General features: G+C 43.1%; 1 protein-coding gene across 2 annotated transcripts in view; it reads right to left on the bottom strand.

Annotated features, from left to right (window-relative positions):
* The window catches only part of abca2 (ATP-binding cassette, sub-family A (ABC1), member 2), a 159,061-nt gene extending 143,634 nt beyond the window's left edge, over positions 1-15,427 (bottom strand). The window contains exon 1 of one of the 2 annotated variants that reach the window (XM_034692383.1): positions 14,987-15,427. In XM_034692383.1, the coding sequence (XP_034548274.1) occupies positions 14,987-15,052 (66 nt within the window). In that variant the 5' untranslated portion in view covers positions 15,053-15,427. The remainder of the gene's footprint in view (positions 1-14,986) is intronic. The other variant, XM_034692384.1, reaches the window with a different exon arrangement.
* Between the last annotated feature and the right edge of the window lie 1,223 nt (positions 15,428-16,650).

Below are 16,650 nucleotides of genomic sequence, written 5' to 3'. Positions count from 1 at the left end.
GTGTCTGTTGCCTCTCAGTTCAGAGTATTAAAAGGTTCCATGAATCTAAAAGAAAAATAATGGTCCCCATGCAACACGAGGGTTCACAAGATGGTTTACAGGAGGGGCTGAGGCTGGCACAGTTTGACAGACATTTGACACCACATGATCACAGATGGAAAGGTTCATCTATTCATACCAAACGGTTTCAGCTCTCTGGGTTCGGTGCAGACTTAAAGCTAGAGCAAATTCTTAGTGACGGTACTGAATGCAGGTACAACATAACATGCTGAATATCAACCATCAGGCTCACCAGTCAGGGTCCGGGAGGCAGACACCCTCTCTACTTTTAAGAGTAGGCTTCAAACTTTCCTTTTTGATAAAGCTTATAGTTAGAGCTTGATCAGCTCTTAGTTATGCTGCTATAGGCTTAGACTGCTGGGGGAACTGGCACACTGACACACTGGGATCCCATCTCACCCCCTTCCCCCCAACCCCCTCATCACTTACTTTAACTCTCCCTGTCCCATTAAAGTTACTAACCATAGACTTTTCTGGAGTCCCTGAGCTCCCTTGTCTCGTAGGTTCCTCTGAGCTGCCGTAGACGTCCTCCTGCTGTGGACGTTCCAGACTCCAGCTGATACAGACGTGCTGGACTCCAGCGGCAACAGCTTCTACTACTCGTCTCATCACTATCACCGCTCCCTCTCTCTCTTATTCTCCTCTATCCCTCTTTCCAGACCCAACTCAGTCGAGGCAGATGTCTGTCTAACATGAGTCTGGTTCTGCTCGAGGTTTCTGCCTGTTAAAGGAAGTTTTTCTTCTCCACTGTAACTAGTTAAATACTGCGAGGTGCAATGCTCATGGTGGATTAAGGTGGGGTCAGACTGAGTCTTATCCTGTCTTGGTGTTGGGTCTCTGTTCACAATTTGACATAGAGTGGTCTAGACCTGCTCTGTTTGTAGACACAAAGTAAAGAGAGAGAGCTGATGAAGGGGTGAAATGGAACAATGAACGCTTCCTTACGGTTATTTTACAAACTTTAAAGAACTTTGAAGCATGTCCATAGTTGTGCACCAGCGTGTACAAAGAGTCCTGGTTTTGTGTAAATGTGTGTGTCTCACACCTGCAGCTCTCTAACAGCCTCAGCAGACAGACCGCTCAGACTCACGGGGCATAAAAACATGCATCAGACCCGCGGCTGATGTTGAGAATGGGCTCACGTTGTCTCTGCCTCTCTATCCAGGTGATTTATTTGCACAGCTGTTCGAGCTGCTTCCCCCTCTCCACAGGTGTTCCTGTTTCTGCAGGTTCTCTGTTGCCAGGTTCCCGTGCTCTACACCTGTCATGTGCCTCCCGGATATGGCTATAGATTATGAGAGCGGACAGGTAGACACTGTGGGCAGGAACAGACTCTCTTCTGTTTATCTGCTCGGTGTTGTGCTGATACATTCATCAGGTATCAGACATTTGGTTACACAAATTTACTGCTGGACAGCTGTGCAAACACACAGCTATGAGGAAGTGTTAGAGGGAACTACTGTAGCAAGAAATGCACATCCAACACATGACATGTGAGGACAGAGGGCAGAGTAAAGCATGTCACTGATCTGATAAAGACATAAATATGTTGCTTTTAAAGCCTCAGTTCTTTTTCTGCTTGATCATTTTGAACAAGAAGTGAATCCATCTTTCTCGATTTAATTCTGGTCTTATGGCTCATTGTCTATAAACTGCATTGCAATGATTCCTCTCACTGAATGCCCCCTCTGTCCTCGTAATGTGCTGTAAAAATGAAAAGGTTAGGCTTTGTGGACGAGGATTCAGACCAGTTCATCTGTTTTGTGTCTCTGTGTTCTCGGTCCTCTGCAGAGTTCCTCAGTGTGTGTCATCTGAGCCGTCCTCTGTCGATGCAAATAAGGACTCTACTTCCTCTTGCTCTCACACACGTTCCTTTCTGCAGATTAGAATACATTTCAGACTCTTCATTATTAACTTTCCTCATCAGCAAAGAATCAAACATTGTTCTGACCGAGCCACAGAGCAGCTTGACTCTCTCTTCTCATGATACCACCTAACTGGGTGCAGTTGATTCGGGACTCTACTCAGTATCACCAAATAAGAAAACGTAATTAGCATTGAACAGTATCTTTGTCAAGGACAGAACCAAACCTGAGCTGGACAGACGGACAAATGATAGAAACTAGAGATGCTCCAAAGCGACTCATTCCCTGGTCACTAAAGGACACACTTAGAAACACTCCAAACTGAGCACACTTATGGACCTCTTCCACTGGCCTGTCTTAGCCCTACTCTACTGGACTTGACTTGACTCTACTCGGTTTGTGTTGCGTTTCCACGGACGCGGTACCTCGTGTCAGATACCAGTTTTTCGTACCTGCTCTGCTCTGGTTCCAAGCGAGCTGAGCCGATACTAAAAGGTGACGTCTACGGTAGGGCTGAACGATATATCGTTATCGTATCGTTATCGCGATATGAACATTCAAGATATTCATTTCGCAAAATCAACGATATCAACGAGATTTTCCCCGCTTGCCCTGACATGTACAGCTAAGGCCAGCCAACCACAAACCTCCTTTCATGCTTGCCATTGATTGACAGCTGAAGCCAGTGATGTATCTGATATTCAACCACATAAGATTAAGTATATGTTGCTAGTCTGTGTTGTTTAAAATAAGTCCAGGGACCCACAAGAATGAGTTACAATAGTAGGCTCCAGAAGTCTCTAGGGAGGGCCTAAAAAAGATCACCTTTGACCTAGGCAAATCTATGATTGACAGTGACAGTTGACGTCTTTGTCAATACTTAGAACAAGGCGTCCATAAAAGGAGTCAAATAGCAGCTAACTTGAAACTTGTGTTGAAGAGTCCATATTTGTGTATGTTTGAAGGACACCCTCATTCTAATTTGAGTGCACCTTCATAGTATTTAAGCCAGAACGTGGAGACAGAAGAGAGGCGACTTCATCTGGCCCGGTCGTCCTCCAAGCAGTCGCGATGCTTGTTACTGATGCTGATGCTGTTTGATTGTAATAAATCGAATTACTATTCAAGCTGGCCAGTGTCACGAGGTTCATTCTACATCTACACATCACGGGCTGTTAAGACACGACACCAGCCAATGACAAACATCAGAGGGAGGGCGCGAGGGAGACGGAGACACACACTCACACATACGCTACACACAGCTGGGAAACAGAAAGAGAAACTTAAAGGTGACATATCATGCAAAATTGACTTTTTAATGGTTCTTTACCTGAAATATGTTTCCCTGGCATGTCTACAAACCCCCCAAGAATGAAAAGAATCCATTCTGCCCCTGTTCTGATTTCTCCACCTTTCTGTAAATGTGTGTGAAACGAGCCGTTTCAGACTTCAGTGTTTTTGTTACGTAACAACAATATCCGGTCTGTCACGGAGTCAGAGCTCGGAGCTTGTTCAGCCCATAGACTGTATAAAATAATACTGAATCCCTCCCCCATTTTTCATTACCTGCACACGTGTGCTAACAAGGAGCTTAGGAGGGAGGCATGCTAGTTGTAGGCTGTCTTAATAAACACAAAGGTCGGTTTTACTCCCCACGTCTGCAGATTTATCTAGTGGATGATTCTTATTTATCATGGATAAGTGCTAGCGCTAGTTAGCATAGCTACATAGCTACATGTCGTAGCTGTAGCTGTGTAGCAAGACACACGTCTACATACTGACAAATAAAACAACAAGAAACACATAATCTGTGACCAATCCTTCAGAAAAGGTCCCGCTGCCTTTCTGGCAGAGGTCGGTTTTACTCTCCACGTCTGCAGATTTGAAGATCTAGTGGATGATTTTTATTTATCATGGATAAGTGCTAGCGCTAGTTAGCATAGCCACATAGCTACATGTTCGTAGCTGTGTACCAAGACACACGTCTACATACTGATAAATAAAACAACAAGAAACACTAAATCTGTGACCAATCGTTCAGAAAGGTCCTGCTACAGGCGCCTCTCCGTCAGGATCAGATTCTGGATCAGATTCAGAGGGTTGAAGTAACGCGATCTCTGAGCAGCCGCGTATATTCAGCCAACATGTAAACATTAGATCAACGTGCTGGAGAGCCGAGGCACATCCACTTCCTGAGGGGGCGTGGTCAGAGAGAAAACAGAGTGTTCTGATGAGGACTGAAGTAGAGGGTTCTTCAGGCAGACCAAAATCTGATTTCAAAGTGTTTTTTTGAGCATAAACTTTAAAGACATGTTTTGGGGACCTCTTAGACCAATATATATTGATGAAAAAAGCGTGATATGTCACCTTTAAGAAACAGTTTTCAGAAAATGGTTCAGACGCTGGACAAACGTTACAAAATACCATCCCGAACATATTTTAATCAAGTGACCATTCCCAAACTCTACAACCAATGTAAAAGGAAAGTTGAATCCGAGCTCCGTCAAATTGATCATTTTGTCACAACCACGGATCTGTGGTCGAGCCGGACCACCCAACCTTACATCAGTTTAACGGTTCATTTTATAACAACAAAGACCCGATGTCTGCAGACGTCCTTCTTCCCCTGGGGAGCATGCTGGGGATAATATAACACATGAGATGAGAGGTGCATTAGCGGACTGGGATTTGAAGGAGGACTAACAGGTTTGCGTGACCACTGATAACGCATCCAACATTAGGGATGGGTACCGAATTCGGTACTTTTATAGGTACCGACCGAATTCCGTCGGTACAACCGAGTACCGACTCACGTAAAATCAAACGGTGCCATGTTTCGGTACCTGAACGCATCCCTGTGACTGTGAGGGAGTGGAAGAGGAGGTGATTTTCCATACTTTCACCCTGTAATAAAGTCAGAGACTGACCGGGTGGACGTCCCTGCTCTCTGCTCTCTGCTCTCTGCTCTCTGCTCTCTGCTCTCTGCTCTCTGCATCTGCGCGGGAGCGCGCCAAACGGAGCCTGCAGCTGACGGGCGCGCACACTCACCGCGATGCAGAACTTCATGAGGATTAAGTTTATTTTCTACAGTCTATGGTTGAGACTGACTCTCTCGCTCCGACTACCTAACCCCGCTTATAACCGTTCCTGTGTGCGTGAATGCCCAACAAGTAAGTTGTGTGTCCTGTTATTATAAAGAGACGGATAACTGACTTTTTCCCGTCTGCAGGCGTTCACGTGTGTTCATTGATAAACTCCAGAAAGAGCAATTAGACGCCACGAGCATGTGTCAGCTAATATATGTAATCACCTATATAATCCTGTTTCTGTTAGTTTCATGTTAAATTGAATAAATATGTTAAATTAAACAAATTTGAGATTTTTTTTTTTAATTAATATTTATTACCACATAAAAACCAAGCGGCAAACTCCGGTCTCAAACGATGAAGCCAATGCGGAAGTGATATAAACTGCAATACATCGAAAATCCACTTGAGGCTGGCTGCAGAAACACCGGAAACCACATAGATATGAATGGGAAAAAGACGATCTTTGCAGCATTATTAAACATGTTTACAGCCTGGTTCAAAAAACGGCTTGGCCCTACAACGCTAATCTCTCTAATGGCACACACTGTATGGGGAGTGAATTTTTTTCTAACATGACGGTTCAGAAGATATTAAGATTATGAGTTTTGCCCAAATAAGGACATGACTGACGTGACTCCCGGTCGGGAACACACAGCCATTGGCTAAGAGGCTCACACTACGTCACACTCTGCCCAGTTGAGTTCCGCATTACCAATATGGCTGCCGCCGTCGATTTGCTTCAAAACAGCTCTCAGGAACAGATGGGTGACGTCACGGATACTACGTCCATATTTTATACAGTCTATGATAAAAACACAAAAGTACAGAAAATTGGTACCGTTGAGTACCGGTACTGATTCCCAGGTACCGGGTATCGGTAACGTATCGGTTCAAATGTGAAAGGTACCCATCCCTATCCAACATGATAAAGGCTGGAGGTGAGTGGATGGACGCGGCTTCAGTGCTTTGGACACAGGGTTTACCTGGTGATAGGTACGTTTAACTATGTTTATTTTAATAACTTTGTTTAGAAGAGGGAGCAAGAGAGAGAGACAGTGTGTGTGTGTGTGTGTGTGAGAGAAAGAGGGAGAGAGAGACAGAGAGAGGGACAGGGTGTGTGTGTGTGTGTGTGTGCGAGAGAGACTTCTGAAAAATGCGTAGTTTTCACTGAACCCATAGTCATATCGTATCATATCGATACCGAGATATCTGGCATGAATATCGAGATATGACATTTTTTCAGATATCGTTCAGCACTAGTCTACGGACTGACGGCCACTGATTGGTCAGAGAATGTTGTCACCGCAGAGTCACGAGCGCGACGCCCAACACATGAATCAAACCCGCCATTTTTAAAAAACGACATCAGTACTGTACAATCTTATCGACGCCTGCAGCCTAATTTTGCTTTCATCTCTCGCTCGGCATGCAACAAAAAGCCACAGGCCGAACAGCAAGCACACTGTTGCCTCCATGTCCTCCATTGTTTGTGATGGTTGTGTTTGTGTCACGTTCAATATGACGTGAACGCAGTTTCGTGCAGCAGTTTCTCGCAGCTCTGTTATGATGACCCCGCCCACCGTTGGTCAGTACTCGGGCTGGTGGAAAAGGTACCCAAACCGAGTAGAGTTGAGTTGAGTAGAGCCGAGTCCAGTCGAGTAGGGCTGGAACTGTGTCGTGGAAAAGGGCAATTAGTTTAACAAAGAGAAACCAAGCAGTAACCTCTGGCCATGAGAAATGAAGTCGATGTGGAAGTGTTAAAAACTGCACTTCCTTTAGTTTCCATTTCAGTTATCAGGCCCCTCTCCTTTGGAGCTCTCTTGTCTCGTAGGTTCCTCTGAGCTGCCGTAGACGTCCTCCTGCTGTGGACGTTCCAGACTCCAGCTGATACGGACGTGCTGGACTCCAGCAGCAACAGCTACTACTACTCGTCTCACCCATATCATCACTCCCTCTCTCTCTTATTCTCCTCTATCCCTCTTTCCAGACCCAACTGGGTCGAGGCAGATGGCTGTCTAACATGAGTCTGGTTCTGCTCGAGGTTTCTGCCTGTTAAAGGAAGTTTGTCCTCTCCGCTGTAACTAGCTAAATACTGCAAGGTGCAATGCTCATGGTGGATTAAGGTGGGGTCATACTGAGTCTTATCCTGTCTTGGTGTTGGGTCTCTGTTCATAATTTGACATAGAGTGGTCTAGACCTGCTCTGTTTGTAGACACAAAGTAAAGAGAGAGAGCTGATGAAGGGGTGAAATGGAACAATGAGCGCTTCCTTACGGTTATTTTACAAACTTTAAAGAACTTTGAAGCATGTCCATAGTTGTGCACCAGCGTGCAGAAGGAGTCCTGGTTTTGTGTAAATGTGTGTGTCTCACACCTGCAGCTCTCTAACAGCCTCAGCAGACAGACCGCTCAGACTCACGGGGCATAAAAACATGCATCAGACTCGCGGCTGATGTTGAGAATGGGCTCACGTTGTCTCTGCCTCTCTATCCAGGTGATTTATTTGCACAGCTGTTCGAGCTGCTTCCCCCTCTCCACAGGTGTTCCTGTTTCTGCAGGTTCTCTGTTGCCAGGTTCTCGTGCTCTACACCTGTCATGTGCCTCCCGGATATGGCTATAGATTATCAGAGCGGACAGGTAGACACTGTGGGCAGGAACAGACTCTCTTCTGTTTATCTGCTCGGTGTTAAAAGCGTCTTGAGATAACGTTTGTTGGCACTATACAAATAAAGATTGATTGATTGATTGATTGATTGTTTGATTGATTGATTGATTGATTGATTGATTGATTGATTGATTGATTGAAAGTGTCGGATGCATCACAGCCTCGAGCAGAGCATACAGCCTTTGCAGATTTGAAGTAATCCATTAGAGCAGTGGACAGGATGCACAGCAGACTTACTTAGCAGCAGCACAATACAAAATCCTGTCATCAGTATATAAATGAATGTTACAATCTGAAACAGCAGACATAATATCATTTATATAATTAGTGAAAAGAACAGGACCGAGGACAGAGCCTTGTGGAACACCGTTTACAATTTCAACCAGTTCTGATTTCACAGCTTCTTGGGCGACACACTGCTGTCTGCCCATGAGACAGAACTTCAACCAGTTCTATGCATCTTTATTGAAACCATCATTTTCAAGCTTTTTTCAAAGGCATCGCATGATGAACTGTGTCAAAAGCTTTGGAAAGATCAATAAAGACAGCTGCACAGTGTCTCCTGTTATCCAAGGCTGAAATTATATCATTCAAAACAATGGAAACCCTTTTTACATACTCTACTTTATAAAAGATCACTGTTGAAGATCAATGACATGATTCCTCGTTGCTCTCTGTCCGAGGGAGGGAGAGGGGGAGAGAGAGAGAGAAAGAGAGAGAGAGAGAAAGAAAGAGAGAGAGAGAGAGACAGATAGAGAGAGAGAGGTCGTGAAGGGAAACATTATAAACTGGGTTAACTGGGTGTCTTTATTTAAACAAGTGTTCTCTGAAGTCCATCCTACCCTACGCCGATGACCTGGTCTGCTTGTTGGTCATATAGAGACGTCACTGTTTCACCCTCTCACAGCAGCTTTAGAGTAAACTGAAGGTGCATTTCCACCAAGAGTTCTGGGGTCTTTTAGTCCCCAGAACTACTTTACCCTGAACTAAAAGGTTCCTGTGCCCCCATTGTTGTCTGCGTTTTGACCACGGGGCAGAAGCCCGGGTAGATTGTGTAAATCAGGCCAGTGCTGTATGGAGAAAGAAAAAGTAAATGCACTACACCACCAGACCAGTAGAGGGCAGTAAAACAAAGAGGAATGCCATTCATCACAGATGACACCATAGAAGCAGACGGACAGGCAAGTATCATTATGAGCAACACAACAGTTAGCCTGTTAGCATGAAGAGACTCAGCTGGCTCTGTTTTAGATGGTGCTATATTTCATCACAGATGGATTCACTGAATCAACACGTGAGAGGAGATAAGCACGAGTAGCAAAGACGTTTCAACACGGCTTTAAAATCCTTTTGAACTCAAAAAGCCGTGGCAGAGATCGGCCGGTGTTTTGGTTTAAACAGCGACCCTGTTAAATGGAGACTTTCAGCCGGATGCATCCCTCATAAACGTCTTTAGACCATCATTAAATATCTGATGAGGATATTTTGAAATCTTAATAAAAACTAAACTAGTTTGCATTCCCAGGAACTCCCTCTGTGTTTCAACAGCTGTGTAAACTCCACAAACACTGACACGTTCAGCTGAAGGTCTCCAGTTTACAGGGTCACTTTTAAAACCGTAACACCGGGAGAGACGCATTCACGGTGGGCTGAGAAAAGACTTCTGTTACAAGCTGCTAAATCAAGAGAATCACAGCTTCTTCTTTTGAAAAGTACACACACATACAAAAAAGATAGAACAAATAAAAACTAATGAAAGAAAGAGAAATCAAGAGAATCACAGATGTGTGTGATGTTATTGTGGACGGAGGGAGGAATAAAAACACTGAGGTTAATCTACCAATCAGACACGTTCAGCATTGCAGGCCCCGCCCCCTGAAAGTCCCGGGACCTTTGAAAAGTACTACCCCCCTAGCAGGGGCTTATCAGGGGGGAGGTTATCTACCCCTGAACTAAATTTAGACCCTGGGTCCACCGGTCGAAACGCACGTAGTTCAGGGGTAAAGTTCCTCTGGTGGAAAAAAGCCTTGAATAAAATATCTCTGTAACTGCACGTCTCTGAACTATAAGATGCTCTTTCACAGCATGTTCATCTTCAAAGAGATGGTACATTATATTTGATCAGTTAATCCATGTAATCCTGATATCTGGGCCTGGATGTTCTTCTAATTAATGCATGAGCTTTATATCTGTGAGTGTGGACCAACATATGGGACTGAAGCTCTCTGTAAGTGCTGACTGGACGCTCTGCTCTCATCATCAATCCTCCAAACAGCCTCAGAGAGGCCGGAGCACAGCGGCCTGGTTATAAATCTACAGACAGAAATGACGCAGCTGTTACTATTATTATTACAGAGGCTCCCCGATGCATCGCACGTGCCTCCTCCCACTGTGATGTAGGAAGGTAGAAGAGCTAAAAATAGCTCTTCCCCCCTCCATTCTCATCCCCATACACAAACCCCACCCTCCATCAGGACACCAGCAAAGGCATCAGGCAGAGATAAAATCAGGCTGCCTGAGGACAGATCAGCTTTGGCTTTAAAAAAAACAGCACAAACCTCAGCAACATAAAGCAGCTGACAGGCCGCAGGGTTTCTGATGGCTAATAATAGACCCAGCACGGCTTAAAGGGTTCACAATGTGGAGGATGAGGAGATCGTCGCATCAGATTGGGACACACATCTGGAGCATGGCATGGGAACAGCTCACAGCATATCTGCAGCATGTTTTCATCAGGATGACTGAGACTATCAGACTGACAGGTCTAAGACTCCAGGGGGTTTGTTATTAACAGAAAGACCGGTTTGGTTGGATCTTGTCTTAAAGCTGGGTAGAGTCAGTCGTCTATCAATCGGAAGGTTGGCGGTTTGATCCCAGCTCCTGCAGTCTCATGTCAAAGTGTCCTTGAGCAAGACACGGAACCCCGAATTGCTCCCTCTGTTGTTCAGAGGTGTGTGAATGTGAACGAATGAGATCAGCTACCACTGATGGTCCCTCACTGTAGCAGCCTCTACCATCAGTGAGTGAATGGGTATGAATGGGTGAATGTGACGAGTAGTGTAAAAGTGCTTTGAGCGGTCAGAAAGACTAGAAAAGAGCTATATAAGTACAAGTCCATTTACCATTACCAAGTCCATGTCACTGAACCGTCCTAACAAGGTGCAGAACCACACAGTGTCCCAACATGGTGCAGAAACACACTGCGTCCCAACACGGTGCAGAACCACGCTGCGTCCCAACATGGTGCAGAACCACGCTGCGTCCCAACACGGTGCAGAACCGCGCTGCGTCCTAACATGGTGCAGAACCACGCTGCGTCCCAACATGGTGCAGAACCACACTGCGTCCCAACACGGTGCAGAACCACGCTGCGTCCCAACACGGTGCAGAACCAAGCTGCGTCCCAACATGATGCAGAACCACACTGTGTCCCAACACGGTGCAGAACCACACTGCGTCCCAATACAGTGCAGAACTGCGCTGTGTCCCAACACGGTGCAGAACCACACTGCGTCCCAACACAGTGCAGAACCACACTGCATCCCAACACGGTGCAGAACCACACTGCGTCCCAACAAGGTGCAGAACCACACTGCGTCCCAATATGGTGCAGAACCACACTGCGTCCCAAAACGGTGCAGAACCACACTGCGTCCCAACACGGTGCAGAACCACGCTGCGTCCCAACACGGTGCAGAACCACACTGCGTCCCAACATGGTGCAGAACCACACTGCGTCCCAACATGGTGCAGAACCACACTGCGTCCCAACACGGTGCAGAACCACACTGCGTCCCAACATGGTGCAGAACCACACTGCATCCCAACACGGTGCAGAACCACGCTGCGTCCCAACACGGTGCAGAACCACACTGCGTCCCAACATGGTGCAGAACCACACTGCGTCCCAACATGGTGCAGAACCAAACTGCGTCCCAACATGGTGCAGAACCACACTGCGTCCCAACATGTTGCAGAACCACACTGCGTCCCAACATGGAGCAGAACCACACTGCGTCCCAACATGGTGCAGAACCACACTGCGTCCCAACACGGTGCAGAACCGCGCTGCGTCCCAACATGGTGCAGAACCACACTGCGTCCCAACACGGTGCAGAACCGCGCTGCGTCCCAACATGGTGCAGAACCACGCTGCATCCCAACATGGTGCAGAACCACGCTGCGTCCCAACACGGTGCAGAACCACACTGCGTCCCAACATGGTGCAGAACCACACTGCATCCCAACATGGCGCAGAACCACACTGCGTCCCAAAATTTTGCAGAACCACACTGCGTTCCAACACGGTGCAGAACCACACTGCATCCCAACATGGCGCAGAACCACACTGCGTCCCAAAATTTTGCAGAACCACACTGCGTTCCAACACGGTGCAGAACCACACTGCATCCCAACATGGTGCAGAACCACACTGCGTCCCAAAACGGTGCAGAACCACGCTGCATCCCAACATGGTGCAGAACCACGCTGCGTCCCAACATGGTGCAGAACCACACTGCGTCCCAACACGGTGCAGAACCACACTGCGTCCCAAAACGGTGCAGAACCACACTGCGTCCTAACATGGTGCAGAACCACACTGCGTCCCAACACGGTGCAGAACCGCGCTGCGTCCCAACATGGTGCAGAACCACGCTGCATCCCAACATGGTGCAGAACCACGCTGAGTCCCAACATGGTGCAGAACCACGCTGAGTCCCAACACGGTGCAGAACCACACTGCGTCCCAACACAGTGCAGAACCACACTGCGTCCCAACACAGTCACTACGTGGTTTGGTTTAGAACCTCAGGCGCTGACACAAATGTACTTTGACACATCAGTCACACAAACTGTGATCTCATGTGTCGCCATTGTTGTGGAAGTTTTTCCAGTTATTGGTGAATAATGAAATAGAGACTTCTGCCGGCCGACAAGGTTTTTATGTTCTTTACAAAGAAAAGATCAGTCAACACCTGAGCGTTCAGAGCAAAGAAACACTCGAGCATGGGGAGACCTAAACATTTATACCTGAGGAACGCCTTAAGGCGATGCCCAACCAGTCGATTGCGAATCACCTGTCGATCTAATACTGATACCACACACACACACACACACACACACACATACACACACACACACACACCTGTCCCATTAACGTCCCGTTTGTGTGGCAGTCTCGTTAACCAGCAGCAGGAAGAGGTGCTGATAGCAGCTAGCACTGACAGCGTCTGTCTCAACCTTTATGTCGGTGTTTCTGTGTTTCCTTGGCTGTCGCTAATGTTTTCTTCTTCTTTTGCTATTTAATGTAGTTAGCATTCTTCTTCTTCTTCTGTTATTTAATGCGGTTAGCAAACAGCTTTAAGACCCTCTATAGTCACCGTCTGGAGGGAATACTGTATTACAACCAGGCACAGGTAAAAACGATGAAAAATTGTACTTTTAAAATGAGAAAATATTCAAAGTAACTCGAATATTTGAATATTCGAAAATCATTGCCCATCCCTGATGGATACATCCTCTCAGTGATGACGACCCCTCTGCTGACTACAGAGATCTGTTGTGTTACAACCTGAGGACTTGTTTCCCTCCTCTCTAAGTTGCAGTCGTGTTATCACCCTCTGCAAAAAGGAAAACCATTCACACCGGTGACGCCATTTTGGCTGTGTGTGTAATAACAGATCACATACCACCACCCACCGAGTATCTGAATAATACATCCTGATAATGGTAATATCATCTCTTGATATAAATCATACATCCCTCTAACATATTAAAGCAGGTGAAATCTTGAGAAGATAAGATACTCACTAAGAGGCAACTTTTGAAAGTTTTATGAGAGGTGGCAATCCTTTCTATCCTTCTTCCACACTCTGAAGTTTTTGCCTCCTGATTAATGACTGCCACCCCCATGTCATGTTTGTTTCCTTCTTACTGTTTTTTATTTATTTACATTTTTTCGGGCATTATTAATTCATTTTAGTGTATTGAGTTGTATTAATATATTATTAATATAACTGTTATTAAAAATATTATTATAACAGGTTTTTTTATTAATTTTTTGGGAGTTATGACATGTCTTTTTTTATTTATTTTTGATTATTAATTCATTTTATTGTATAGTTGTATTAATATATTATCAATATAACTGTTATTAACAATATAATTATAAAGTTTTTTTAATTTCTTTTTTTGGGAGACCTGTCGTGTTTATTTTTCTATATTCTGCTCTAAAATTGAAAAAATAAATTATGGCTTGTTTCATTTTTTTTTACTGGAATACTTGGGATGCACATTCTTCTGTTATGAAAGTAACTCACTACACATGTCTTTGCTTTTGAGATTCCTAATCTTGATATGTCACTGTCTATTTGTCATATTTCTCAATAAAAATATGAATTTAAAAAAAATCAGGTGATCCAGCCCTTCTTCATCCGCCTCCTCATTTTCATTATCCTATACCCCATAATACTTTAATGTTATAGATAAACTCAGTAACATCAGAGTACCATCTTTCACCAACACACTCATCATCACTCATCATCACTCCCTGATCCTCGTGAGTAAATGACTCATGTCATTAAGTCTGTGATTTCCTGTAAATCTAATCATTAACCCTGTTTATTACTTAGTGTTTCAAGTCTTCACATTTTTACCTCGGATTTATTGGGACCATTTGGAAAATCCTCTTAAAGTGGAGAAGACAGAACCTCTCTAAATGTGTAAATATTCCAGTCACACACTGTCTCTTTGTCTTCAGGTGGAGGTGTCTGTCTAAAGGTCGCAGGAATCCTTCAGTCATGTCTCCTGTGGACTCAGGCTTACATCAGTCCGGCCTGTGACTAGTTGCAGCTTGTTGTTCTGATAAAGGGAAACTTCATCCTCAGCCTCACGCACAGAGCAGGCCTCAGAGCATCAACCTGATTACACAACAGTTGTTTATCCTTCACAACAACCTGTTAGACTGTATGCACACACACACACAGAGAGAGAGAGAGAGAGAGAGAGAGAGAGAGAGAGAGAGAGACCAGGACCAGGACCAGGACCAGGACCAGTCAACCTGCGCACACATCCTCCTCCTCCTCCTCCTCCTCCTCCTCCTCCTCCTCCTCCTCCTCCTCCTCCTCATCACCTTCTTCCTGCTGCCCCTTCTGAAGCTCACTGCAGTGTTATTCTGGATGCCACATTAGCAGACACAGACCGGGGCTGGGAGCCGAAACCCCGTCTGCTCCAAACACTCACACACGACTACCCTGCTGGTCTTATGTAATCCCTCAGACTGTCAGGTGTATGATGCTGATGTCTTACCGGTCCCCTCCTCTTCAGGGAGACGTTCTTCCACAGCAGGAGATGGAGCTGGTGCATGAAGCCCATGTTTGCGTCCCTCTTCACTGAGTCCTGAATGAATCAGACCGGCGGCGGTGGCCTGTGTCTGCATGGAAATAATGTATCCCGTCCCCGAGCATCCCGTCCGAGCCTGTCACGCTGCTCAGAAGGGTCCCCCTAGCTGAAATGACTTTATTCTAGCAGGATTGTGGTCTCGGTGCAGAGAGGGGGGCTCATGAAGCGGCTGCGCCCGGCGAGGAGAGGCGTCGCGGAACTGTCATCCTCCGTGTGTGCGTGTCGGCTGTTCAGCCCCACAGTGCTCAGAGTTAGAGCAGGAACCGAAGGAAACAGCCCCACGTCAAGTTAACTAAGGCAGGACCACCTCCACATCCGGCTGCTCCTCAGGCCGACCGGAAACAGTCTACATGTGAGCTGGAGCAGATCCTGACGGCATGATGTGCTCCAAGAGGACACATCATTTCAAGGGGAAATCAAATACAATCAAATACAATCAAATAAAATAATATTACATTACATTACATTTCGTTACATTATATTATATTAAATAACATTACATTACATTACATTATATTATATTATATTATATTATATTATATTATATTATATTATATTAAATTAAATTAAATCATTTTATATTATATTATATTATATTATATTATATTAAATCATTTTATATTATATTAGATTATATTAGATTAAATTAAATCATTTTACATTACATTATATTATATTATATTAAATAAAATCATGTTATATTATATTATATTATATTATGTTATTTTATATTATATTATATTATATTATATTATATTATATTATATTATATTATTTTATATTATATTATATTATATTATTTTATATTATATTATATTTTATTATATTGTATTATATTATATTATTTTATATTATATTATATTTTATTATATTGTATTATATTATATTATATCATATTATATTATATTATATCATATTATATTATACTTTAATAAATATTATATTATACTTTAATAAATATTATATTATATTATATTAAATTATATTATATTAAATTATATTATGCTATATTATTTCATTTTATATTATATTATGTATTTATAGTGTATCATACAATATAATATAATATAGTATTATATTATATTCTTTTATTTTATATTACAGTATAATATAATATATTATATTATATTATATCATATTATATTATATTATATTATGTTATTTTATATTATATTATATTATATTATATTGTAGTATTTTATATTATATTATATTATATTATATTATATTATATTGTTTTATATTATATTATATTATTTTATATTATATTATATTGTATTATATTATATTATATTGTATTATATTGTATTATATTATATTATATTTTATTATATTATATCATATTATATTATATCATATTATATTAAACTTTAATAAATAATATATTATATTATATTAAATTATATTATGTTATATTAAATTATATTATATTATATTAAATTATATTATGTTATATTATTTCATTTTATATTATATTATGTATTTATAGTGTATCATACAATATAATATATATAGTATTATATTATATTATTTTATTTTATATTACAGTTATATCATTATATTATATTATA

The sequence above is a fragment of the Notolabrus celidotus genome, chromosome 9 (genome assembly GCF_009762535.1).
Source record: "Notolabrus celidotus isolate fNotCel1 chromosome 9, fNotCel1.pri, whole genome shotgun sequence".
NCBI lineage: Eukaryota > Metazoa > Chordata > Actinopteri > Labriformes > Labridae > Notolabrus > Notolabrus celidotus.
This window is presented reverse-complemented; position numbering and strand designations above follow the sequence as displayed.